This window comes from Empidonax traillii, unplaced genomic scaffold (assembly GCF_003031625.1).
Source record: "Empidonax traillii isolate 1590-97213 ecotype Southwest subspecies unplaced genomic scaffold, ASM303162v1 scaffold398:size1781980, whole genome shotgun sequence".
Taxonomy (NCBI): Eukaryota; Metazoa; Chordata; class Aves; order Passeriformes; family Tyrannidae; genus Empidonax; species Empidonax traillii.
Window position 1 is genome coordinate 1,032,672 of NW_020955591.1, and position 26,263 is coordinate 1,058,934.

Here is a 26,263-nt window from a genome sequence, read left to right on the forward strand (position 1 = left end):
CAGCTGCCTTCTTGTTGGATGTGAATGAGGCAAGGACTGGAAAAGACATAATGAGTGCAGTGTCAACTTTGAAATCATGGCCATAGTTTTAAGTTCTTCATAGAAGAGGATGCATTTGGAAGGTGTTACACAAATGATATTAATGCGAAATACAAGGAGCGAGGATGAAGGTATAGGTTTTAGAGTTAAAGGAGAAAAGTATCAAGGACTCCTGGGCCATGCTGGTGTTGCACAGAGAGCTGACTTGGTAAGCAAAAATTACCAATAACATGATGAAGGAATTACTGGAGAATGAAGAGGAAGACTGAGGTAAAGGGGAAACTGTAGGACATACTAAAGCAGGACAACATTTCAGAGTGGCTGTCAAAATTCTCGTTTAGCTTTAATTTTGGCGCTCTCTTCTTTTTTAGATTTAATTACTGTAGCACAATATAGAAATTCATTATGATTAGAAAACTGTTTAAGTACACATAATTGTCTTGAAGATAATCTACTCATATTATTTTCTTTTAATCGAGTGTAGTAGTTACAGAGAAATCAAGTGGCCCTGCCCATGGTCACATGCATAGTGCCAGCAAGCTTGGATAGTGGTGTTCAAGAGTGACCTTTTGATGCCAATCACACAGGGCTCTGTGGAGGTTTGAATCAATATTTTTCTTCCCTGTGAGAGATTGGTTTGATTACATCAGCTTTCATTCTGCTGTTCTTAGGCTTACAAATTTGTCTTTTCATGCGAGAAGAAAATTTGCAGTATATCTGTCTTCTTAATGTGAGGCAACCAGTGGAAATTGTTTCTCCAGGATTTTTTCATTCCCTTCACTGTCTTGTCTAACATTTATAACAGAAGTGTTTGCTCAGAGGTTTAGAATTGAGTGTTCTTGTTAATTTAGAGTATCACAAAGATGAATCTGCACTGGCTTTGGCAGCGTGAGTTAAACAAAAACTGCGTCTCCTGAGGTGTTTCACATGGAGCTGTGTAAATCAAGCTTCAATGTAATTGTGAAGAAGATATGTTCTTCTAGCTTAGATATACAGATATGTGCAAAATGCCTGTAAATCCACCAGAACCTCTCTGCTCCTTTCGGTGCTACACACCATGGCATGCTCTTTTGCAATTACTTTGCAGCCACTGTTCAAATCAGGTTGTTTCTCTCTCGGGCATGTTTTGGGCAAAAGTTCTTCCTTTACTGGCTTTTTGTTCGATACTTCTGTCAAGTCTAATAGAGATTTTATAAATGGAGATTCCTGGGTCTGACACTAGAGGGAGAAAAGGAACAGAAATGACAGGACATGACTCGTGGGCCCTGCAGGATGTTGAAGGATATACAGTGCTTTATTTCTTAAAATGTAAACTCACCCATATTAGAGGTAATTATTAATAGTTTATAGAAAGGAATAATGACCAAATGACAAATGTTAGCATGTCAAGGATATTCCTCTCCTCATTTTCTTTTGCCGAGTTGTTTTATCTCTTCTCTTTTTGTTGCAAGGAGCCGAAGTTTGTAAAGCAATCCTCATTTTTTGATTTCTAGGCCTGAGTGTGGATCGTCCTTGTGCCCGAGCAGTAAAGGTTGACTGCCCTTATCCACTGTCACAGGTTACATCCAGAAATAATGTAGTGTGGGCCCTGAGCGAGCAGCGGGCCCTGCTGTACCGGGAGGGAGTGCGCAGCTTCTGCCCTGAGGGAGAGCAGTGGAAGAGTGATATTGTCAGGTAATGTCACTGTGGTGGGACATTCTTCTTTTATTAAGTACTGCTTCGTTAATTCATGCCATAATGGCTTTAATGAGCTCACCAGTTAGTTGAGGGTTCGTTATTTTTCCCCTCACATTAAATCTCAGCATTTTCTTGGTCATCCAGCCACAGATTTTTATAAATACTTTGTGTAGTTGGTACTCAGCTTTGCAGTTGATCCTGTGCTCACAGTAGTTATTTTGTGCTAAAGTTAAAAGCACTGAGTCTCTACTGCTGGCTTTGAGAATCTAGAATGTAGTCTCTCTTGTGACATCAGCCTGAAGCAAGTATAGGAAGAAATTCCAGTTCTTGTCGTATGATTTTATCTACTGAATATTCTATTGTGATGCTTTAACTTGTCTTACCTCACAGCCTGGTATTTTGGCCCTTGCAGAGTCTAAGAAACTACTCAGTGTCTTGTTCAAACCTGAAATTTTCATGCACTTTAATTGGTTTATTTAATGAAAAAGCTGCTTGACCTACACCTTTGGTACATTTTGTGTTCCTGGGGTTTGTATTAAAATCACAGAAAGCACTCACTCTTTGTTCTTAAATTGCTGAGAAAGTTATCTGAAAGATCTAGCATTGTTTGGTACCTTTTCAATGTCTGATACGATCACCTGTTGAATTTCTGAGCTTGAAAATTGTTTACTTATGCAGAAAACTTGCAGTCCTAAATTCAGCATTGATCTTTGCCATATAGTTAGGTTGGCTTTTCTATTTATGGTCCATGAACTGCTAGTATTGTTCTCAGAATAGGTCAAGGAAGTTGGAGGAGACACATTTATGAGGCTGTTTTATCAAAAACTCAAAGAACACAGCCCCTGATTGCTTAAAATAGGTTTTGTTTAGTTTTATTGTTATGTATCCAAGTTTCAAATCTTTAGTAATCTTAGAAGGACTTTTTTTTTCCTTGTTGAATGTTTTTTACTTATACAAACCAATGAAATATAAATTACTGAATAATTTTGAAAATTTGATATCAGATGTGTTTTTTAGCTTGGCCCCCCCGAGTTCAATCACTTTAAACTGCTATTAGCATTGTAACAGCTTCCTTAAAATACCATAAACATAAATTTGAAATAAGGTTTTTAATTCTTTTGCTTGTTTGCATTTCCAGTGAAATGCAAGCTTTGGAACCAGTGTGCATAACCCTTGGAGATCAGCAGACATTATGGGCTTTGGATATCCATGGCAATCTCTGGTTCAGAACTGGTATAGTTTCAAAGAAACCACAAGGAGATGATAACCATTGGTGGCAAGTAGGCATTTTTTTAATTTTGTTTTCAGTTTAGTCTTTTAGCTTGGGTTTATTGTTTGTGTTGTTTTCCCACAAGATTCTAAGATAAAAATTAGTTGCTGGATATATTACGGCACTCTTTATTCGGTATATTACAATATTATATATATGTAGTGTGGCTGGGGCTGAAATCCATTTTCACATCTGCTATAAAGGGTGGGGGGAAAAACCATCCCGTGGTCATCCAGAGCAGCATCACAGGAGTTTTCCAGAACACAAGAAGTTCTTTTCCGGGTCACATCCATGGTGCATGTAGCTCAGTACCTTTACAGTGGCAGTAGAACATGCTGTTGAGGCAGAGCATCACGTCTGGCTGCTGAATGCAGTCTCTTCTCTCATCTTCCAGCACCCATCCTTTTCCTTAGCTGAGTAAAATAAACAATAAGTAACCGTGGAAAAAAAATGTGTTACACATTTTTCCATTCAGCTGAGGTTTCTTTGCTTCAGTCACAGCTCATGTGGGTAAAAACAACTCAGTTACTGCAAGTGCTGTCTGGTTTTGATTTAGAATTCCCAACTCTGGTTTCTCCAGCTTTTCTTGTTTTCCCCAGAGACAGGGGTGGGGGAGAAGGGAGTACAAAAACTGTTATACAGAAAATTTGTTTGTCTACATGCCTACCTAAGTTAAAAGAATTTCAGTTTATGTGCATACATAATCTCTTCTTGCATGTGGGCATCATGAGTAGCTTGGCTTTGAGGCTATTGGGAAAATGCTGCTCTTTTTCTGCTCTTAGGCACAAAATTTCCTTTCTTTCTAAGAGTATCCCAGAGTGTTGCCAACCTAGTTGTCCATGGCCGAACTTGGGCAAGTGCTTGCTTAGACCTCCTCCTTCATTATGAATTAAAATGTCCATGAGGTTGTTGTGAAGGAGTATTGCATACAAGGTTTTGTGATGTGGTTTGAATTGCTACACTGATCAAGTTTCTCTCTTCCTTTGGGAAATTGAAAATTCACCTCTTGTTTTCATAGTTCAGCATGTTTTTAGAGGGAGAGAAGAGGTGACATTCTAAAAAGAAGGGCTTTTTTAAAATGTAGAATTCTAAATGGATTGTTGGGTAGGAGGGAGTTGTAAGCTGATGCTTAATATTGATTGTGGTTTCTTAGCAAGACATTTATTCAAAATGTACCTTTTTTATTTTTCCCTTCCTGCACTTTGAAGCTTTCTAAACTCTTGATAGATTTCCTGTTCAGAAAGAACAAACACCAAAAAAACAGCTTCTGGTAAAAGATTGTGCAGTTCGGCCAAAAGCTTAATTAATTACCAAGAGCACTTTTTTTTTCCCCAGGTGAGCATCACTGACTATGTAGTGTTTGACCAGTGCAGCCTGTTCCAGACAATAATCCAGGCAACTCACACAGTGGCAACAGCAGCTCAGGCACCTGTGGAGAAGGTGGCTGACAAGCTTCGAATGGCATTTTGGTCACAGCAGCTTCAATGTCAACCCAGCCTCCTCGGAGTTAATGGCAGTGGAGTCTGGATCTCTTCAGGCAAAAATGAATTCCATGTAGCAAAGGGAAACTTAATAGGTTGGTGTGCTTTTACATCTAATGTTTTTAAGTTAAGAAAATCAAACAGGAGGAAGTAACTAACTACAGCACCACAAAAATTACCCATGGCAAGTCAGGACAGCTTTAACAAACGTGTAAAAATTAATTTAAATGATTCATTAGCATTTGGTCTTAGCTACTTTCTCATTTAAAGGGAAATGTTTTTCTTGGAAAAGTCAATGTCAGCTGGTGAACTGTGCTCAAGTAACTCCTTTTAACACCTATACATCTCTGGGATGAGAATTCCCTTCTCTGGGAAGAGAAGGCAATCTTGAGCTGTTTTATTTAGCACAGTGGAGTCTGGTTCACCATCAGTGTGACTATGCAAAACAGTAATGTTGTGGTTTTAGAGTGCTAGTAGAGGAATTACTTTATTTTTCTTGCTTTATCTCTCAAAACAGAATTTTGATTTGGTACATTTCTTTGTCCAGGTAAATGCTAACAATAGGCCTAGGACATTGTTTAAACTCATCACCAAATTGGTCTCTTGTTGGTGACCACTAATCTTGTCCTTGATCCCTTTCTGCATCCCCAGTTTTCTCTGTGTGTGTACACGTGTATATATATCTATGTGTCAGGAGGAAGTTCTCCCCCTCCCCTCAACAGTTTCTTAGAAGATTCACATAGAAAATCTTGTCTAAATTATATTTAATAATTGAGTGCAATAGAATTTATTTCAAACTGTAACATTTTAAATAACAACAAATTTTAATAGAAAATTAGGTTTCATACTAATGACACCCTGTCCTTTCTTTCAAGGCACTTATTGGAATAATATTGTGCCTCGTGGTACTGCTTCTGCCACAAAGTGGATTTTTGTGTTGGCTTCCACAGCTTCATCTAAAGAAGGTTAGTGAATCAACAGGGCAGGCATATAATATCTGATTTTTAAATAGAGTAGAATTGATGGTATAAGTAATTAAATATCCTGAATTCCTTCACATTTTGAGTGTCTCTTCTGTATACAGAGATCTAAAGTATTTTTGAAGTAGGGTGAAAATATGTCTGTAAAATTACTGGAGATTAAAATAACATATTATTCACTCTCACCTTTGGTGTGGAGTGGCATCCAACAGAGAAATGGGCAGTTCTTTAAGAGCAGAGACTCCCTAAATTGCCGAAGCATGAATCACCAGAATTTGTAATAGGAAATCTTGGAGCATGCCCTGCTGGAATGCCTGTACTAACCGAGGGTTTCTCCTGTCAGTACAGTTATTGCTGCAAAATTGCACATTATATCAGTAAAACTAGGACTATGCTAGAGAATTGAACTGCCAGTTACAACAGTTAGCAGTTCCATTATCTAAGTACACTGACTTTATTGGCAAAAATATGTGATTTAGAGCTGAAAAAGAATGCTTTGTATTCAAAGGCTATTATCAAGGGTAAGAGCAAAAGAATAAAGGGAGGTGATAGTGCACTGTTATGTGTGTTTTTCTCTATTAGTTTTTCCAAATGAAACATTTCTTCAAATGAGATCACCTACTACTTGATTTGAAAAAGGGAGTATTTAAGTGCCTAAATAAGGGCTTAGGATGTGTATTTTTACTTCCATGTCTTACGCTATGAACATAGCCAAGAAACTTTAGTTTTGCCTTCGAATGCACTGATCATTTTCTTCACAAAAAAGTAGGTGTGTAAGCTTTCTCAGAGTGGATTAGGAATTATTTTAGTAACAGAAATGTCCTTTCCACAGGAAGCTTTCTGTGGCTGTGCCAAAGCAACAAGGATCTGTTTTGTGTCAGTGATCAGAATCCTCAGTTTCGTCCTTCTACGGTGCAGCTGCCACCAGAGGCTGAGATGGTGCACTACTCTGCCTGCCAGGATGCCATTTGGGGTTTGGATAGTCTTGGGCAGATATTTATAAGAACACTTTCATCCAGCTGCCCAACGGGGATGCATTGGACAAAACTGGATCTCACCCAACTAGGTATGACATTTTTATTGAGTAGAGTATCTCTTTACCCTTAGCATACTGTCAATGTTTTCCATAAGCATCCTTCAGTTCACTGATACAGAATATAACATTTACTGGATTAAATAGTACCTTACAATAATGGGCCTCACGGCAGACGATTGTAAAACATCTGGAACAGATGTGGCTTTCAAACAGTGTTCTGTTTTGCCTTTTCCTGTAGACATCATGTTTGCTGTTTGCAAGGTAATGTATGTGTGTCTGTGCAACTTGCAGTTAGTCAGTCTGAGATGGCTCAGCCTGACACGGTGCTGTGCAGGTTTACCAGCAGCTTTAACTACTCTGGCTCTTGTTCTGCAGTGTAACCATAATTACCTGGTCTTGGGCAGTGCCATACACAAAGCCCTGAATTTTGTGATTAAAACCAGGGTTTTAACATTGCCAGAAAATCTGCATTAGCATCCTGTGAATGAAAAATTGTGCTCCAAGAGTTGCATCACCCATGAGGGATAAAGCTGATAACACTCATGTTCGGGTTTATACTGATCTAATAACTCAGCATAATGCTTAGAACATGGTGCCAGTTAACTGTTTTTTCAATTTGCTTAGGTGGTTGACCATGTTTTGGTCATTAAAATCTACTCCCACTTTGGAGTTTGGCCCTGGGGTAATCAGGTTACATGTCAACTTCATCAGCAGTATTCCAATCAGATTTATTTCTGTGCTAGTCTGACTCTTAAAACATTCCTATCTCAGTGCTAACCTGCATTCCTGTTTCAAGTAAAGATAAAAGAAATTGAGACCATGCGCCACTCTCACACCATTTTAAAAATAATTCAACTGTTTTACAGTTTTTTTATTTTTAATGGCAATGTTAATGACTGGTCTGAGAATAGACAAGCAGTTTTAACTTCAGGGATGAGGCAGACACAGCTGGCAGACTTTAGGCCTCATACAATTTTGGTGTACCATTGTAATACTTCCTGGAAAACTTTTTAAAACATGTATTTTAAAATGAATGTGTTTGTCAGTTGTACACCAGGTTTATCGTATCTGATGAAAATGACTCGTCATACCACAGTTTAAACACTGGCCGATGCCTTTTACCTTCTCTGACCTACAGGATCGATTTGTCCGCTGTCCTTCTGATGTTCCTTAATACAGTTTGGAATTTTTTTCATGAACCACTGCTTTCCAGCAATTCAGACAGTAACAGTTTAACAGAAATAATAAATAACTTTTTGCTATTGTCTGAAAATCTCAAAAGAATTCATAAAGGAAATCAGCACAGTTGGAGTTAATGGACTGTAATATCTGGCCTGTGAACTTCAGCAGTTCAGAATTTCAACCATTACATTCAGCTGTTCTTGTCAGCTCTGTAGCACCTGGTGATGTATAGCAGAGATCTGGGTCAGGAAATACTTCAAACATTCCACTTTACCTGTCACTTGCGGGTTAATACTGAGAAGTGAAAATGTTTTAGGGATTTTTCCTCCTGTTAATTGCATATGGTAGATCACTGCTGACAAGTGCATATCCATGGCTGTAATACAAGAGAGCCCTTATTTGCTCTAATGAGGCTGAGGAGATTGGAGAACTATTGTTATTTTTAAAGTGTATATTTAAGTTTACTCCTGAAACATTAGGGCTGTAACTGGGGAGGGATGGGGAAGTGGGAGCAACTTGCTGAAAAATGCAATTCAGAATTCTGTGAAGTGATGGGGTTGACAGCATTAAGGTTGAAATATTCATATTATGTTGGTAGTGTCTTCCTTCTGCCTTTACACTGTGTACTGGGAGTAGTAACTAGTAAATTATTTTGATTAGAGTTCCACTGCTGCTATCTAAACACAGTAGAATGACCTTTAGGTTTTAACAATAAACAATGACTCTGAATCCCGCTACTTGCTCTAGACAGCAGATGATTGTGGTTAGCATGACCTTCTCCTAAGATCCAAACAGTAAGAGGGAGGAGGGGAGGGACCCCAAAATATTTACATAAGGGCTGCTTTTTTGAATATCAAATTGTCCTGTAGACGTAAATAATATCAGCTGTGCCGAGTAGGTGATATGTGATTCCACATGTGAGGGCTCTGATGCTCGTCTGGATCAGAACAGTTCAACAGCTGAGGTGTCATATGATGAAGCCATTACTTCGAGACATATGTTTATGTTAGAAGGAATAATAAGGTTTAAAGTAAGATTTTGACTTTGTAGCTGAACGTCAAGCCTCTCCCTGCAAAAAGAAGTTGTTGTAGGTATTCTTATCCCAAGCAGTAGAGGATAGTTTTGTCATTTTGTTTTCAATGTGAAGCTGTATGATTAAAGGAAATGTTGGGATGAGAATGATTAATTCATATTCCTATGATTCAGAAAGTTAAATAATTTTGGTTACTGAGATCTGTTTACTCTTACAGATAATTAAAAGATAAGGCTGTGTTGTCCTGTTGTTTCCTATTCTTTCCCTCAGCAAGCCTTAACGACAGCAAATGCTGCCTTCTGCAGAAGTCAATGCTTTGAACTTGCACTCTGTGGGATAAAATTGCACCCCATTCTTTAGGAATGCTGTGCCTGATGCATTTTACAAGGGTTTGTTGCCAGATTTCACATACCTGAAGAATGAACTGTTACCAAGAATGGGATATCCCAAGCAGCACTGGCATGTTCAGTTAACCAGCAAGGCCTATTTTTAGAGTCTTTAGTTTGGAGTCTGACCAGAGCATTCCTTCTTTAGTGTGTCTGTACTGATGGGTCCCTCGTTCTTTGGAACATGTTTTCTGTTACTTAGCATTGTGTTGTCCAACATGGGGAGGAAAAAAAAGAAATAAAATGTTAGGTATATTACATCACATGACTATTTTAAAATGAAAGAGTAGACAGTTAACTAGGAGTTCTTTTAGTCTAAAATATCAGGTGTGCTTCTCTACTGTCCTTGCAGGAATCTAGACTAAACCCAAACCACAAACCACCCCAAAATTCCAAAACACAGTTTATTTGGCAGCTTTTTTTTTCACGATGCTGGCTTACACAGGGTTAAAATACTGCTGCACTTCTGATATGGCTGTAATAAATACGTACACCGGTGAATATAAATCTGCTTGAAAATTAGTTCCTTTATTTACAGATGTGACACTGGTATGTTAACACTGAAATGCATAATCCACATGCTCTCGTATTTTTAAAGTGCTGGCATTAGGAATGTTCTTTGCTGAACGTGTGTTAGCGGATCAACACCTTTAAAAGTCTACAAGCCTGGCGAGCCACAGAGAAGAGTTCATGTTAGGTCATGTGAAAGTTTGTCTAGGCACTGACACCATTTGTCACGGAATGGTTCCCTGCTTGAATTTGGTTATTTTAATAGTGTATTTTTCATGGGCTTTAGAAACTGCAGTATCCTGTGACTAAAACATTTATTTTTAGATTTAGAAGAGAAATTTCTCAGATATATGCTGCGTATCGGTTTTATTCATTGCATCTGGTGATTATTTTTTTTCTCTCATAAGTTGTATGAGCTTTTAATCATTTTTATGTGACTGTGTTTAAAGCTAGTTTAATACAATGAAGTCTAAATAAGAGTTCTCATTATTAGCTGAATTTGAAAGGATAATGCCAGGTTACTAATACTCTCTTTGTTATTAGGTGCTGTAAAGCTGATCAGCTTGACCTGTGGAAATCAGCATGTTTGGGCCTGTGACACCAATGGTGGCATTTATTTCCGTGTAGGAACTCAGCCTCTTAACCCAAGTTTGATGCTTCCTGCATGGATAATGATTGAGCCCCCCATACAGGTAAAGTGTTGATTGTAACCTGGTGGTTGATTTTAACTGTTGTAACCTGGTGATTTATCTCTGTGCTAAATAATAAAACAATATTTTTAACACTCATGGAAAACAGTAGACACACAGGTTTTGTTTTCCTTTCCTAATGAAAATTTACTCTTCTTGTAGCACACATAGCAGCTTTATAGGCACATAGCAGGGTGCAGGATTGAAAACTACATCCTGAGCACCTGCTGTGTGCTGAGCAAGGGGCTAGATGGGCAAACAGCACAGAAGGCAGGGCGAGGGAAGGCTCTGCTCACGTGGTGTGGTGCTGAAATGCCTGCCTCCCTCTTGCTTTATCCTCACCCTTGTGGGTCTGGGATGCTTGCTGGGGTTCTGTGGGAAAGGCATCACAGCAGGTGACACTTGTTGGGCTGTACAGGGTGTGCCGGCTCTGAGGGTCCAGCTGTGCTTTGCTCTGGACCTGAGGGAATGGCCTGAAGTTGCATCAGGAGGGGTTTAGGTTAGATACTAGGAAAAGGTTCTTCACCCAGAGGGTGGTTGGGCACTGGAACAGGCTCCCCAAAGAAGTGGTCACAGCACCAAGCCTGATGGAGCTCAAGAAGCATTTGAACTATACCGGTACTGAGGCACGTGGTGGGACTCTCGGGGATGGTCCCGTGCAGGGCCAGGAGTTGGACTTGATGATCCTTGTAGGTCCCTTCCAACTCAGCATGTTCTGTGATTTTGTGAATTTTGGGACTTTCCTTACTAGGCAGTCATTTTTAAGTATACAGTACAAATGCAGCTCTTCTCCCTTTTTCCTGAAATGGGCAAAGTTTATATCCTTTCAGAAGACCAGAGTGGAAAGAAGCCTCCTAAAGTACCTACTGGTGCATATCTTCTGAATATAGAAAATGGACATATTCTGTTTCTCCGGTGTCTGTTGTTTGCTTTTTGGTTGTTTGTTTTTTTAAACATCCCCGCTTGCTTTCTTTGCTGCTCTAATACTTTGCAAGTTAATCTGTGAGATGAGAGTAATTTCTGTGACTGTTCTAATGGAGCTGACCTTTGACTGCTGATTTCATTCTTTGCCCCTTGACATGAAAATGCTTGAACTGAACTCTGCTGATCTGCCAGAGTAGCAGTGAATGTGTTTGCCTACTTGATTGACATTTTATGATGTTACATAATTTCTTTTAAAGATTTTGAAATACGTGGTACTTTTGAAAGGACACATTAAGAAATTTAAGTAAATCTATGGCAGTGGAGTTGCAATAGTTTATTTGGGGTTTATAGTTTGCTTTTAGTTATGCTTATCTCTCACCAGCCAGTTACTGGCACCTGTGTATTTCAGGGTATAAGAGCAAAGAGGGGCAGTGGAACAGAGAAATGAAAGTGCAGATCTGCATCCTGTCAATTAGCACAGCACTGGTTGGATGACTAATTCTGTACTGGGAATGTTATCCCAGAGAAATGGCACCTTGTTTTGCAGGATAGCGAAGCAGACTGATAAACAATTGCCAATATCTCTTGCAAAAAAGACTTGGTTATGCTGCTCATTCTTTGTGTGCTGAATGTAGGCCTTTTTCACGTAGTCTGTAAGAGGCGCTTTTTCCCTGCTAACAAGGGGTAGGACAGCAGGAAGAGGAGACTGAAGGTATCAGTGATGATATCTCCCATGAAGGTAGTGTTCTTAAAAAGAGAGGAGAATACAATCCACTTAAAACTGAGTTTGCCAAGAGAGAGAGAATTAAACTTGTGTAGTGTCTTCTTACCAAAGGTCTATCCAGGGAAATAGCCCAAAAAGCCATTTCTCAATGCTGATACTGTTCTCTCTGTCTTAAGTTATTCTCTAATCCTCTGCTTGTGTAGATTAAACAACTCAATGCAAAGGTGTTTACAGTTGGGATCTGCTGTGGCTCGTGGTTTGGCAGTGACTTCCTTATGTAGAAAGTGGACAAGGTTGAAAATCAAATTATTTCCTGTTATCTCATCAAGAAAGAGGGATGATGTTGGCTTCCAAAAATTATAAGCTTCTGATACCCAGAGCAGTGTCATTCTCTTTCCTGACCTGGCAAACTTAATGAGTCAATATGAAAGGGCAAAAATTCAAACATTTCTTGTAGAGAAAATAAAAACTCGTGGGTTGCATGCTTGTTCTGAGACAATTCCAGCATGTTAAAACAAGTCATTAAAGGAGCAGCCATTCATGCTTTTATAGAGCCTTAATGCAAAATAAGAAAATTTGTGAACTTTTAAAATAATTCCAAATGCTAACTTAGCGTTTGGATAACAAATATAACATGATGTCTGAAAACTGAACTATTCAGTGAACAGTATTTGCTTATTAGGAGCAAATTACTTACTGTTATCTGTCCCTTAATTGACTTTGACATAGTCCATGCTGCCTCTCTCTTTAGAACAGCAGAAATACTGTAAGAAGTATTTGTGAACAATTCAGCCATTTTTTGTTTGAAGAAGGAAATCAAAATTGCCTTTCACTTTCTTTAAGTACAGGAGCACTCTCAAATAACGTAATTTGAAACCAACTGTGGATATTTCATTCCCCAGTAAATGTCAGAGCCAATATGACTTGCCCATCCCAGATCTCATGACTCATGAGCAGCTTGTGAGCAGCTGCAGATTCTGCTTTTATGGTGTCACTTCTCCTTAAAGGAGTGCTGCAGTTGCACAGCATCTGTCTTTGCACAGCTTCGCAAAGGTATTCAGAAACTGTAATTTTGAAGAGATTTTGCTCATGCTAAAATGAGTGAATGTAATTTAAGTTCAGTCTTTGGCTCTGTGATGCTGTATTTTTTTCTTAAATCTAGACCAAACCCATTCTCCTTTGTTACTCTTCCCTCTGTACCTCTCCACTGCAGCATCTCTTGACATGAAAAACAACGCTGTATGTTCTCTGCCCTCCCTCTTTATTTTATCTGGTACTTCAGAAGTGGCTGATAACATCGTTACAGTATCTTGAGCAGTAGTAGGTTATATATAGATGTTTTCTGTGCTTCATCAATTCTGTTCTGCAGTATTAAAAGTCAAAGTGATGATGTAGTTCAGCAGCTTTTTGGAAGCTGCTTCAAGGACATTGACAAAACTGATCAAAATGGTTTGATGAAATTATTTTGGACCAGGAAATAGAAAGTGTTCTTCATTCATAATATACAGCATAAAACTATGATCTGCTGTAGCATGTCTTAATAAACATTACATTTTTTTTTTAAATAACAGGAAATATAAATATTCTTTAAGAAGATTCTATGGAGTATGTTTCTATCCGTGTGTGAATGTATATTTATTATGATTTAATGCTTTTCAGATTTCTGGCCTAAAGGAACAATAATTAAAAAAAATTAAAATTAGTGTAGTCTATAAGACTAATTTAAGTGATTGTAGAGGAGAAGTTGATCAAGAGTTAAAAATCATTAAATTACTTTAAAAAGTCCCCAGAAGTTGAACTGCTTGAAAATAATTCTTTCAGCATTTCGTCCTTGATTTCTGGCACCTTCTGAATGAGGCAAAATCTGCTCTTGAGAAACACTTAACTTCCTACAAGCACGACTTAACATACAAACTGTCCTTAAGAACCACGTTCTCAGATTTACAGTGTGGAATCTATCAGCTAAACAACTTCATTTGACAAGATCAAAGGAAAGATCGTAATAAGTATTTGTAAGAAGTGACTAATGATCTATTGATTGTAAATAAGCAGTCTTACTCTAAAAATACATTGAAACATTTTATTGTCATTTGCTTAACTGCTGCCCTGTTGTTCATTTGTAACTAAATTTCATAGAGAATAGGATTGAAAAAGCAATTTTATTAAATCAAGAGGCCTGTTTAAATATCCATGTAGCGTGTCTGAACTGTGGAGTACAAGGGGGTTTATGTAAGGAAATGTTTGCTATTTGACTCCTGCATAAAGCTGTTCCCAGGGTCTCAGCAGATGAGCACCACTTAACTTAGTTGGCCATAAAACTGTCACCTGCAAAATGTTCATTTCAGGTTAGAAAGACTTTTGATTTGAAACTCTTCCCCTAAACAACCTGGTAATTGTCTCTTTATATTTTAAGCTTGGTATCATAGATAAGAGAAATTCTTATAGGTAGTAGAAATTCTTGGTGATCTAGGAAAAGCTGTTTTTTTTCTTATACACACAGACTTCCAAAAAAAAAAAAAAAAAGCAAGGCTGTTCAAACATTAATAAAACTAGCAAATAATAGTTTAAAAATATAATTTGAAATTTAGGCAAATTATCTGTAATTCTGAGAAATCTGTACAGGATAGATTTAATTTCTTTCCGATACCTTACCAATATCGAGCATAGATTAAGAAAAGGTAAGGAGGTTGGTTGTGCCAGTGGTTGTCATGATCTTTGTTTCATTTCCTTTCTTTAAATAAAATTCTACTTACTTTTCAGAACACCTAATTTGGATTTGGGGACATTCTTCCTCTGCCATCTGCCTTGCTCTTGCATTTTTCAGTGAGATTTCTATTATTATTAAGTCCAATTCTGTGCTAAGTGGTATTTAGAGGAGGAAGTGGTGAGCACTTCTCAGGATCAGATTTTGCCATTAAGCTGAAATGGAGGAAGGGTTTGTGTGAAATGATCTTCAGGGCTTGGATATTTGGAAGGGAAGGGATTTTTCTGTTGAAAACGCTTCGTAACTCTTACTTTAGAATCATCTATGCTACTTTTGAACTCGCTGTAGAAATCTCTGTTCTTTCTAAGGCATACTCCAGGTAACTGTTCTTTCCAAGTCTGATTGTTCTCCCTAGCACAGACTGGCTTGCTGTGGCACAGATATCCTTTTGAGTTGCTACGAGATCTGCTTTGAAGTGCTCAGATGAGATTCAGAGGAAGTATCTCCTATTAGATCCAGTCTGCCTGGGTTGGAGAAGGAATACACTCATTAAACCTTCTGGTTATCTCTAGGCCACTAACTAGTCTGTTGTTCCAAATATCTTTAATCACATGAGGCCTCTGAAGACGTTAACAGGGAGAGGATTTTCCTGGAGGACCAGACTTTTCAAGATGATGTAGAGAAAAACTGTTTGGCAGTAGTAAGAGCATCTGTCTCGTGGTGGGTTGCAAATAAGTGCAGGAGATCAAGGCTCCTGCAGCTGTGTATTTTGTTTAGCTCATTTAGGATGCCATATTGTTTAAGTTCAAGTCTGTGCTACTCTTCACAGGCATGCCTTTCTTAAGTAATTGTAAGTTATGTAAAAGGTGCTTTTAGAGGCTGAAAAAGTGCAGTTCCAGCACTTGTACTGAAGTTGCCTCATGCCGATTCTGTTGCTGAGTTTAGTGCTTATTATCTTCCCTTTTGTTGCTGGTTAAGAAAACTGCTGTCACTACATTTCACTGTATTTTGCCGCTCTGGAGTTTTAGCCTTCTGATATTTGTTTCAAGGCATTGCTATCGCCACGTTCAGAGAAGTGTGCGTGTAGCCTGTCCTATTCGATAGCAGTTGTTATCAGCACCAGAAGCTTCGGATGCCAAAAAGTGCACGAACTGAGGTACACTCAGAGAACTGAGCAGGCAATCTTTCTGAGTCCTTCTGAAACGTGATCTCACGGTGGTGTATTTGCTTTTTGACAAGACTGGCTGGCACTGAAAACAGCAGTTGTCAGAAGGAGAACCCTCAGTTTTCATACTTCCGTTTGTGCAGTACTAGAAACATCCTCGCACCTGCACTCTTCCGGCGTGCCTGTATTTTGGTTAGCTAAAAGAGAACTATATATTTAATTGTTTTGGGGTAAATAAAGTAACTACAATTATCACTGAGTTTTAAGAGTTTTCAGAGTTATTCTGTTTAAAAATAAAAACGCCATCATGTAAACATTCGTGGGTAGAAGGTACTTACTGTGATTTAGCAAGCAGTAAGGAGACACCCTGGGATATCTGCTGGACACATCAGACCCTTTGACCGTGAATTAAGAGCTCGAAGGCCCCTCCCCAGGGTGTATTACTGTCTCCCTGTTTTATGATGATGCTTGTAAGCAGACAACTTCTGACAGCCTCTCTTTGCAGAGCAGCCTAGCAGTCCGCCCTCCTCCAGGGAGTTGGAGGGCTGGGTTGTGATGTCTTTCCTGCCCCCATGACCCTTCCTAGAGATCTGCCAAATAGTCTGGTCTGTAGGAAGTCCCTGTCTGCTGATCCTAAATCCAATGAATCTAAGAACTAGGCAAAGCAGAGGAGATTGGTCTATATATAGTCTCGTAAATGGATCATCTATCTGGGAGGCAGTGACGTGGGTTCTGATCCCTGACCCCTGGAGTACTATTGTTTTTTGTTCCAGTAGTTATGTAAATGAATTGTAACACGTGAAGGTGTTTGCATTTGTTCATAAACCAGAGCAGTAGTGGAATGGGGATTTCTGTCACTGTCAGAAGCGTGGGGTGTTTTCATCACAAACATATTAAAGAACATGAACAAACAATAAAAAGCAAAATGGCACAAAAAGCAACAGTTCAATAACTAGTTAAAACTGTCTTAGCAAAGCAGAGCTGAGGCTGAAATTAAATGAAATGTTTGCTTTCCTTGGTAAAGTCATTTAAGTTTTAAACAATAGAGAGGTGTTTCACTGATGCTCATTAAGTGTGTTTATAAAAAAAATAAAAGCCTTAGTTACTCAGAGCTTTGCTTTTACAAGGTTTTTACTACCTAGTGCTAAATTATGTGCTGTTTCATGGGAAGTTGCATGTAGTGTTTATTTAACATACATTTCTGTAAAAACTTAATTGTTCTTCTCCTAATAGTTCAGTTTTTCAGTATGTTATTAAAAATGCCTGTAGTGGTAATTACAGGCAGCTTATCTCCCACTCTACAGTTTATAATCTTAGTTATAAGACTGTAACTAGAAGACAACTGGGCAAAGCTGACTAGGCCTGTAGTTTGTAATGCCTTTAATGTGGTTGCATGAAATTTTAATTACTATTTTTTCTTACTTGCTTGCAAGGAGCAGTTGTACTAAATGTTTTAAAAGTATTTTATGGTTCTGTTGAGCTTTATCATGTTGAATAGTTGCATGGGTTTGGTTTGATCTTTTCCATGATTTGATGCCATATGTTGTTGTCTTTCCCATGTTTCTGCAAGAAAAAATGTTGAAATAAAAAAATGTAGAGATAACAGAGAGGAGAGGTCAAGGAATTTACTCCTCAGCTTTGCCTTTTACTCCTGATTGAGCTAGCCATAGACAGCACAATAGATATCTCCTTAATTGGAGATACCCAACTAAGGCCTTTGTCCCTTTATTCACTAAAGGCAGAAAGTGGGGGAAAGGGTGATGTTGTTTTTCTGAGGAAAATAATGTTCCGTTTTTTCAGACAATAAATAATCACGTTTACAGTAAATAATCACAGACAATAAATAATCACAGCATTACTGAAGAACATGTGGCATTGAGGGAAGACCAAATCTTTCCTGCTTCTGTGTATTGCCTTGAACTTCTCTGCAGAGAAAAAAGCAGCACTTAATTTAGCAAGCTAATGCTGAAAGTGCTTTACAACCTTCATTCAAATGAACCTCAGAAAATAATAGAGAAATAGGCATATATTAGGGGAGAGCTTCTCTAAGTTACATTCTTTGTTTGTTGTTCATGTTAATAGGGTCTTGATGCTGTTAGTCATGAAAATAGATTAGTGGGATACACACATAATGCTCAACAGTGTGAGAAGTGTCTCTGATGTGACCTTCTTATGGCCTGGGCTGGACCAGGTGCTGCAGGTACTTTGTGCAGCATGTACCCATCACCTCATTCTGAAAAGGATTGGGCTTGGACAGACTGATAATGTTTTATTTAGTCTTCCTTATCCTGGATGTTTGCAGCAGAACAGAGATAGTGGAAGCTTGCTGGTACATGGACTCTGTGCTCCTGAAAAATGACGTGGAAAATGTTCTGGGGCCTTTTTTGTGTGTGTATGTTTGTCTTTTCTTCCTGACAAGGAAGTTGAACCATTGTGATTTGGGTTCAGCTGTGACCAGTAAGACAGAACTTCTGGGTAGTATGTCAGGGGATGTCAGAAGGGGAATGTATTAGTTTTTACTTTGGATTTTGTGTGATACTATTGTTCAAGTGAAGTTCTTACACCGAGGCTTGTCTCTCTGTGGTTTGCAGAAACAAAGGAAATGACTTGCACAGAATTAAAAAGCTACTGGACAACTTGATAACTTAAATATGTTTAGCAGAGATACTGTGTCTTGATATCATTTAAGAATTTGCCAGTTAAGTGATTCCTTCTAGTTTACTTCATTTTATCAACATTGTTTTCTCATGAGATGTGTGGGTACTAGCAAGTTCTTTGTTGTTTTTATTTGTAGCACATAACAAAGATATTCACAGCTCTTAGTATGTAGTTTTAGTGTTGAAAAGTACATAATTGGCAATATATGTGTTGCAGTCCATGGTTGTGGTGGGAAATCCTTCATATCAAAAGACAGAGAGTGACTGGGGTGTTTGTAGCCAATGCTCAAGACCAGAGGGAAGGAGGATCTGCCTTCTCCCCTCTTGAGATTTTTAGAGTTTAGAAATTTTTGGCACCCCAAGGAAAAGGAAAAGGAAAACAATGTTGCACCATTTTTTATCAAATAACACTGGATCCATTAATGATCCATAACATGATGATCTCTCTCAGTGTTGAGTATTGTGGATAAATGTGGATAAAAGCAGAGTTCTGTGTGTCAGCATTACAGGAGGAAAGCTGAGAGACTGGTGTGAGGCTCTTTAAAATTCCAGATTCTTCAGTAAATTACAAATAGGACATGTTTTACAGTCAAGGTATATCAATCTCATGGATCCTGTTGGAAGTTAAACCAGCTGAGAAAAGGCTATGCTAAGATAATTTATTAATTTGCATGGTTATCAGCCTCTGAAATGTTATCAGCTGATTTATGGATTTGCACAGATATCTCTCTTTGCTGCTATGAGAGAACTCTATTTAACCTTAAACTGCAGCTGTAGAGACTTTCTTGTTATATAGATTATAAAACACTTAAAGCATGCCTATGGGAATTAAAACTTAGTGAAAATAGGGGCTATCTGAGACAATGTTAGCGTGATTGTTCCAAAAAATGGTACATTATGTCAAGAAAATGTCAAATTAATTTTATCCACCTTACTGTGTTAGCCATGAGAACACTTTTTTGGTGTAGATGGCTGCTTTGGGGTAACAAAACCCCAAAACAACAGAGGTCAAATCTCTGCGATGAGCCCTAAGAATTGCCTGTACTTGTTTCCAGTGTCTTAGCCCTGGCTTGTGCCAAAAGCTGTACATGATGTCAGTATCTGTCCTGTCATCTCTGCCCTTTACTGGCTGTTTCGCAGCAGAAAGCTGTGGGGGGTGGAGGTGAATTGCCTGGATCTCTCACGGGGAGAGGAACAGGATTGTTTTATTGGTGCAAGTTTCTCAGAAAGAGCTAAGTAGCCTGAAGAAGGAAGAGAAGCTGGAAGTGAAATACCCAGAGAGCTCACTTAGAGAGGCAAAGAATGAGAAGAATTTTTGGCTAAGCTTGTAGACACATTACTTTGAGTTTCATGATTGCCATTTGTTTCTTAGATGCATTTGTGCTGCAGAATAGGGGAGAAGTAATTGCTCTGATTATACTTGAGCCTGCAGTGGTATCAGAAGCAATCTAGTTGAGATTCATGCAGCTCCTTTCATGGCACTCCTTTGGGGTGTTTTGTCTGATTTTCTCTGCCTCCACTGCCTGTAAATCTGTAGTAGGTACTAGGTATAAGCACTCAGTAAGTCTTTTTGGATGGAAATACTCCAGTTCTTTCTCAGAGAATTCTTTTCTAGACAAATGACACAGGAAGAAAGGAAGGGAATTGTGATATAGGAGAGTGGAGGGCAAAGTGCACAAATCCCAGCAGTTCAGCAACAAAAGTCACACCAAGGTGTTGGGCACAGTTTGTGAAGGACCCTGGTTGGAAGGTGAAGTGTATTGCAGAGCATAGGCACACACAGGCAATTCGTGGTGTGGAGGAAAGGGGGCAGAAAATCCTAAAGCTGAGAAAGAGATTACTTTTAGAAGAACATGGTAAGGAGAAGGAGATAAGTGGATTTTAAAATATAAAATAAAATTTAAAAAAAAAAGATAAAAGGCGAAGATCTCCTGTTGGTGCAGTGCTTCATCCTGCATAAGGTAATAACTGCACAACTTCCTTACTTGAAAACCTGGGACTACAAGAGCAGAAACATGGAGAGGCACGTGATGCAGCTGGAAGCAGCACAGGAGAGGCCCCATCGCGTGGCAGCCATGTGGGGAAGTGAGCAGGGAGAAATAGGGAGTGAGAGCCAAAGTAGCTCAAAGTAGCTCTTCTCAAAGAGAAGAAATGGAGGGGAGAAACAGAAACAGGCCCAGGACTAAGGATCGTTTCCAGTGAAGGGGCAGAAAGCCCACAGAGGGAAATTGTGTGGGGTTTTGGGGTGTTTTGGTTTTATTGCGGTTTGGGTTTGAATAGGTTTGGAGGTTTTGGGTGTGGTTTGTTGTTTGGGGGGTTTCAGGTTAATACAGTTTGAAAGCAGCTAGGCAGCTGTATTCTATGTAGTCAGTGCTCTTCAAGACAATTAGTGACTTTACTGTAAGTGTTCAAACTGCAGCCACTGTAAATTTACCATAAGCAGAGGTAAACAATTGGTCAAGTCTCTACCAGCCTGAAGCTTCCATTGGGGGGCAAATACCTAATGAGAGCAAAAACATGAGAAGATAAGTCTGTTGAAGGCCTTAAAACCGGAAGAGACAGGATTGATTTGGTGATGCAAGTCAGACTTGGTTATAGCTGGGTCAGACACATCAACACCAGAATTTTAAAAGCAAAACCCAAAGCAGGTAACTGTTATGTACACAGAAGACCCATCTGGGATTGGATTGTGTCCTTATATATATATATAATCCTAGGAATACAGAAGCATAATCTGCATGTATATATATATATATATATATACATGCAAATTGCTGTTTGCTCTTCTATATTTCACAGTGAAAATTCAGCTTTCACCTGTGAGGCTAAAGCAGGGAATTCAGTGCTGCTTTGTGAGGAGATGTGTTTCAGGCCACCATACTGTCTTCTGCAGTGCCTTTATTAGGCTGGTGTGGAGGAAAACTTTTTTTGTTGGTTTTGTCCCTGTTTTATTTGAAGTACGTGTTTTACAGGATATTTGCAAACATCCAGCCTATTGGCTGATACATTTTGCTAGAAAATCACCATCATTTTGATGTCAGTGACACTGATTTTGAACAGCAATTGAGGCAAATCTCTGTAGAAGCAGACAGAGTTAGGACGTGCCTGGGAGCAGAATGGGAAGTGTGTTTCACTTGTGTTTGCTGACAGGTAGTGTTGTGGATCCTCTCCTGCAGGTGTGGCTGCTCCAGTACTGCAGTGGTCTGCAGCAGGTCCCATGGTTGTATTCCTGCAGAGTGGAGTACAGGGAAGAAGACAGATCATCACCATTTCATTGCAAAGAGTCTACACTTAGACTGTAACAAATTGTACTGCTTGTACATGCTTAGAAATAAAGTGCAAAGTTAGTTACGTTAGGAAAACTTTCAGGAAGACAGGAGGAAAATGCTGCACTTTGTGCATTTCATTGGAAGAGTTTCCTCTTCGACTTTCAATTGAAACTGTATTTGATTGGAACAGCAGTGGGTAAGCAAATATTAACATTATTAGACTTGAATGCTGAACATTAAATATGAATATCATTATCAGTAGTTGAGTGACATTCATTCATACTCCTTTTCTATTTAGAAAGGGATTGACTTCTTGGAAAATTGGTAATTTTGTACAGTAACATACACAATATCAGTTACATTGCTCCCTGTCTTTAGTATCTGGTAAATATTTTACTGTGGATGTGTATTTCTGTGAAGAACAAGTGATACAACAGTACAAAGATGCAGTAGTTCAAAGTTTAAATACTGTGCTTAATTTTTATAGCCAGTAGGAATCAACTTGGTCAGCATTCATTCAAGTCCAAATGATCAGATGTTGTGGGCAATTGATAGCAAATGGAATGTCCATGTACGAGTTGGAATTACAGATGAAATGCCTGTAGGCACTGACTGGGAACATGTACCAGGTAAAAGTTAATGCGTCGGTTCCTTGTTGTTTCTGCCATTTTCTCGGTTTTTTTGTTTTGTTTAGGGTTTTTTTTTCTTGTTGCTTTTTAAATTGGATAGTAATGCTTAAATAAAATATTTTTCCTGGCAATTAAGTGTTTGATAAGGGTTATCTTTTAAAGAGGACCTTGGTTTTACTTAAACACACTAAATAGTTAACTAGGAGAAATACAGTGGTTTTTAAGCTACTGCCACTGAATTAATAAGTGGTACAGTTCCCTTTCAGACAGAACTAAAGCAGAATTCCTAAGCAGTAGAAAACTGTTGTGCCATGGGAAATTCCGTATTTAAATGTGGTATCACGTGGGGTTACTATGTAGATGAGGGTAACAAAAATCTAATGCTATTTTGCACATCTCTCTACTAATCCTGAATGCTGGAGGTGTTGTGGATTAGGTAGTTACGCTTTTGCCTTGCCTGTAAACAAAACTAAATTTTAGTTGTTTCTTTCTAAATAACAGTGTATTTGACGCTGTCTGCTTTTTAAAGGTTTGTCACTGCATAAACACATGGCACTTAGTTGTGGAGTACTTGTGAAGAGACGGAGAAAAAATTCACGATGTCTATAATATTCACCATTTTTGGACAAGATTGTAACTGTTGGATTATTCCCCATGTGGTACTAACAATAATGGAGGCTCCAAAAGTGTATCATGAAGGTCCTCTAATTGGACGTTTCTTGTGGCCACATAATAAAATGTATCCACAGTGTGGCCAATAGATGCAGAATACAAACTCTGCAACTAAAAAGCTTTTTTTCGGTCACCAGTGCTTCATGTAAGAATATATAAAAACTATTACAATCTTGACATCTGCTCTTAGTAAATTTTTATGCAAGTATATATATATTTAGTACCTAGGAAAGCCTGTGATTGTTTCCTCTTTGTGTCCAAATCTCTGTAGGTTTGCAGGCTTGCCAGCTGGCCATAAGTACAAGGACCGTCTGGGCACGGTGTCCCAACGGAGATGTAGCTCGTCGGTACGGCATCACTGACAAGAATCCTGCAGGAGACTACTGGAAGAAGATTCCTGGAAATGTCTCACGCTTAACAGGCAAGTTGGTTCTGCATGACAGTCTGTCCAAAACATTGTGATGTCTGCTTTGAGTTCTCCCTGATGGTGCTCAGGCTGACCATATGCAGGGAGAGCTGCACGCTCGGTGAGACCTTCACCGAGGGTGCTTTTATCACATTAGTAAAAACCTGCTGGGGTATAATTAGGAAAACAGATACAAATGTTATTTATTTAAAGTTTATAATTGGAACCTGCTACCTTAATTAAAAGATGGATAATTTCTGCTTTGCAGTGACCCCTCTAGATGAACTGTGGGCGATCAGTACTTCAGGATCTCTGCTCCAGCGCCTCACTAAGACCTTTAGCCATTCCCATAGTCTGCAGAAAAATAATGACACTTCTGTTCTGCTTCACCCTGATGATTTTGAAGATGAATGGGAAGTGATATGAAGTCTCTCAAGCTCGTGAAACAGCGAAAAAAACAGGACAGAATTTCTGTGATGTATGTACAGAATATTGGATCTAAAAGCCACTCGTACTGGACCTGTGATATTAGCACTTTTGTATTGAAAAACCGACCTGTTAAATAGCCCCCAAGCTGTGAGTTCTGATGTTTGTTACATTATCTTTTGGGAGACTCTTTAGGTGTGGCATACTGCAATTGTTATACCGTTCTACTGTAGAAGCTCCTTTGGAAATATAACCCTTAAGTTAATCTTACTAGCAATGAAAGTGACTACTTCACAACAGCATGCACACTAATGTACTGATTTTGAGAAGGAATTCTGTTGCATTAAATATTTCTCTACAGCAGAAACACTAAGCATTTCTCAATTTCTTCTTGTACTTGGAACTCCAAACTGATGGGATTGCTCTCTGACTGTTGTACATACATTTAGAGTTATTTTCCCTTGCAGCATGGAAGAAATTACGGTGAAGTATTTCTTAGTAAGATTTGAGAACATCATGATTACACAGTATTGGTGTTGAAATTGACTTAGTTTGATCCATTTCCGTATAAATATGTGCAAGGCTATACTAACCTTCCATTTCTTGAAATTTTGTTCATAATTTGGCTTCATTCACAAGGGAGAAGTTTGGATTACACCTAATATCAGGGGGACTGTCGCCCATTTCCATAGCCATGAGGAAGCTGACAGATTTTTGGGGGTAAGTCCCAGTTTGGAATAAGAAGAGGTCGCTTGTTGGGTTTGTAGTATAGCAGGAATGTAAAGGCAGCTTTCATAATTCCTGTTGTGCTGTATTTGTGCCTCCAGCCAGTGCTTTAACATTTGGACTCATATTGTTTTGAGTACCAAACTTAGATGTATTAAGAGAAAAAATTGTAATAGATAGAATTACCTATATATCCCATTAAAAATTGCGATATTGTGAGAAAATACTTAACAATATTCTGATTTTTAGCTATGTTAGCTAAATTTTGAAGTGTCTTATACTTAACAGAGGTTGCAGCAGGAGTATGTGATGAACTGGGAAGTAACTTAATAATTGCAGTTTATTTTTCTTTATACTAAATCTTCTTTGAAAGATACCTCATCTTTTTTAAGCAATAGAACTATAGATGAGAGAACCTGAGTTCAGTACGTAGGCGGAGGAGTTATTTTGTGTTTGTTCTAAGCTTATAAATCATCAGAATGTTTTAAGCAGCTGCTAACCAATACTGCAAAAGAGCCAGCTTCCGAAAAGGCCGAGAGTTGACAAGTGGGGATGTCTCTGTTTTGAGAACTTAATACACACGGAAAAGGATGTGTTTTCTTTTGAACCTCTGTTCTCTTTCAGAACAGGTCATGCGTGTACTGCACTAAACTTGGAACAAACACGGGGCAAGGTGAGAATGTCAATCGGTGGAGAGAGAACCAAGTTATGGCACGGTTTTTTTAGTAGCACTTGTGATATTGGCTGTCAGTTCTCAGTCTGATCTCAGTCTTACAGGAAGGACAGATTTGTTTCCCTTTTACAGATGCTATGTTTGCTTCTTTCCTGTTCATCTGTATACAGAGATTACCCCAGAGGGTTTTTTTAGCCTGTCTGGCCGTGGATGGTAATGGAATCAGCTTGTGAAGTAACCCAATATGTTTTATGCAAGCATAGCTTGGTGTCTTGAGGACCCTAAAGAAGCTGAAATTCAGCTTAAAAGTACCTTGTGGCAGCTCCTGAGTCAATCACTTTGGAGAAAGGACACAGTACTTCTCTGTGCCCTGCCAAGCATCAGATGCTCAAGTACAATGGCATTATTAATTAGTGACACTTTTGTATTACATTTTTCAAGGTCATCTTAGTAATGGTTTGAGCTTGCTAGTTGTTTATTTACTGTATAATACTGTTCCTTGCTATGGTCGTTAATATTAAATTGGTGTCAAGAGCCCTTATCAGACTACTTTTTAGGGTAGTTTTAATAAAATTAGGATGGATTTTTTTACTTTTATTTCTGTATTTAGGTTTTTGGTTTTGTTTGTGCTTTGAGACAAGTGCAATAAACTAGATTTTTAAGAAATAAATTACTGTGGTAAGACTCATCTGTTGTATGATTCACAAGAGAGTTCTCTGTGTCTGGAAACTGTCTTGTGAAAGACAGCCATGCTTATGAAATCCCTCCCCTAATGTTACCCCAGACAATATGGTAATGACAATGTAAGGACCTGGATACTGTGAAGTTTATTTCATATATTTTTTTAATTATGACAGGCATGTCAAACGAGCAAAATGGTCATCTTTCAAGGAAAGACAATTAAGCACTTCTCATATTTGAATATTAAGCTTGTTGCCTCCCTATTAAGATGGTTTTGCTGTGCTAGAAGTAAACAAATTTCTTTCCTTACATGCTCAACAAAAA

The 26,263-nt window shown here is 38.6% G+C and overlaps 1 protein-coding gene across 4 annotated transcripts in view; it reads left to right on the plus strand.

Moving 5' to 3' along the window:
* TECPR2 (tectonin beta-propeller repeat containing 2) overlaps window positions 1-25,927 on the plus strand; it is a 43,405-nt gene extending 17,478 nt beyond the window's left edge. For 2 of the 4 annotated variants that reach the window (XM_027893595.1, XM_027893596.1), the window contains 9 exons: window positions 1,533-1,713; window positions 2,855-2,996; window positions 4,322-4,562; window positions 5,343-5,432; window positions 6,280-6,513; window positions 10,138-10,286; window positions 22,214-22,355; window positions 23,299-23,448; window positions 23,702-24,001. In XM_027893595.1, the coding sequence (XP_027749396.1) occupies window positions 1,533-1,713; window positions 2,855-2,996; window positions 4,322-4,562; window positions 5,343-5,432; window positions 6,280-6,513; window positions 10,138-10,286; window positions 22,214-22,355; window positions 23,299-23,448; window positions 23,702-23,859 (1,487 nt within the window). In that variant the 3' untranslated portion in view covers window positions 23,860-24,001. Of the gene's footprint in view, window positions 1-1,532; window positions 1,714-2,854; window positions 2,997-4,321; window positions 4,563-5,342; window positions 5,433-6,279; window positions 6,514-10,137; window positions 10,287-22,213; window positions 22,356-23,298; window positions 23,449-23,701; window positions 24,002-24,498 lie in introns of those variants that run through there. The other 2 variants (XR_003572341.1, XR_003572342.1) reach the window with 2 other exon arrangements.
* Window positions 25,928-26,263: the final 336 nt, after the last annotated feature.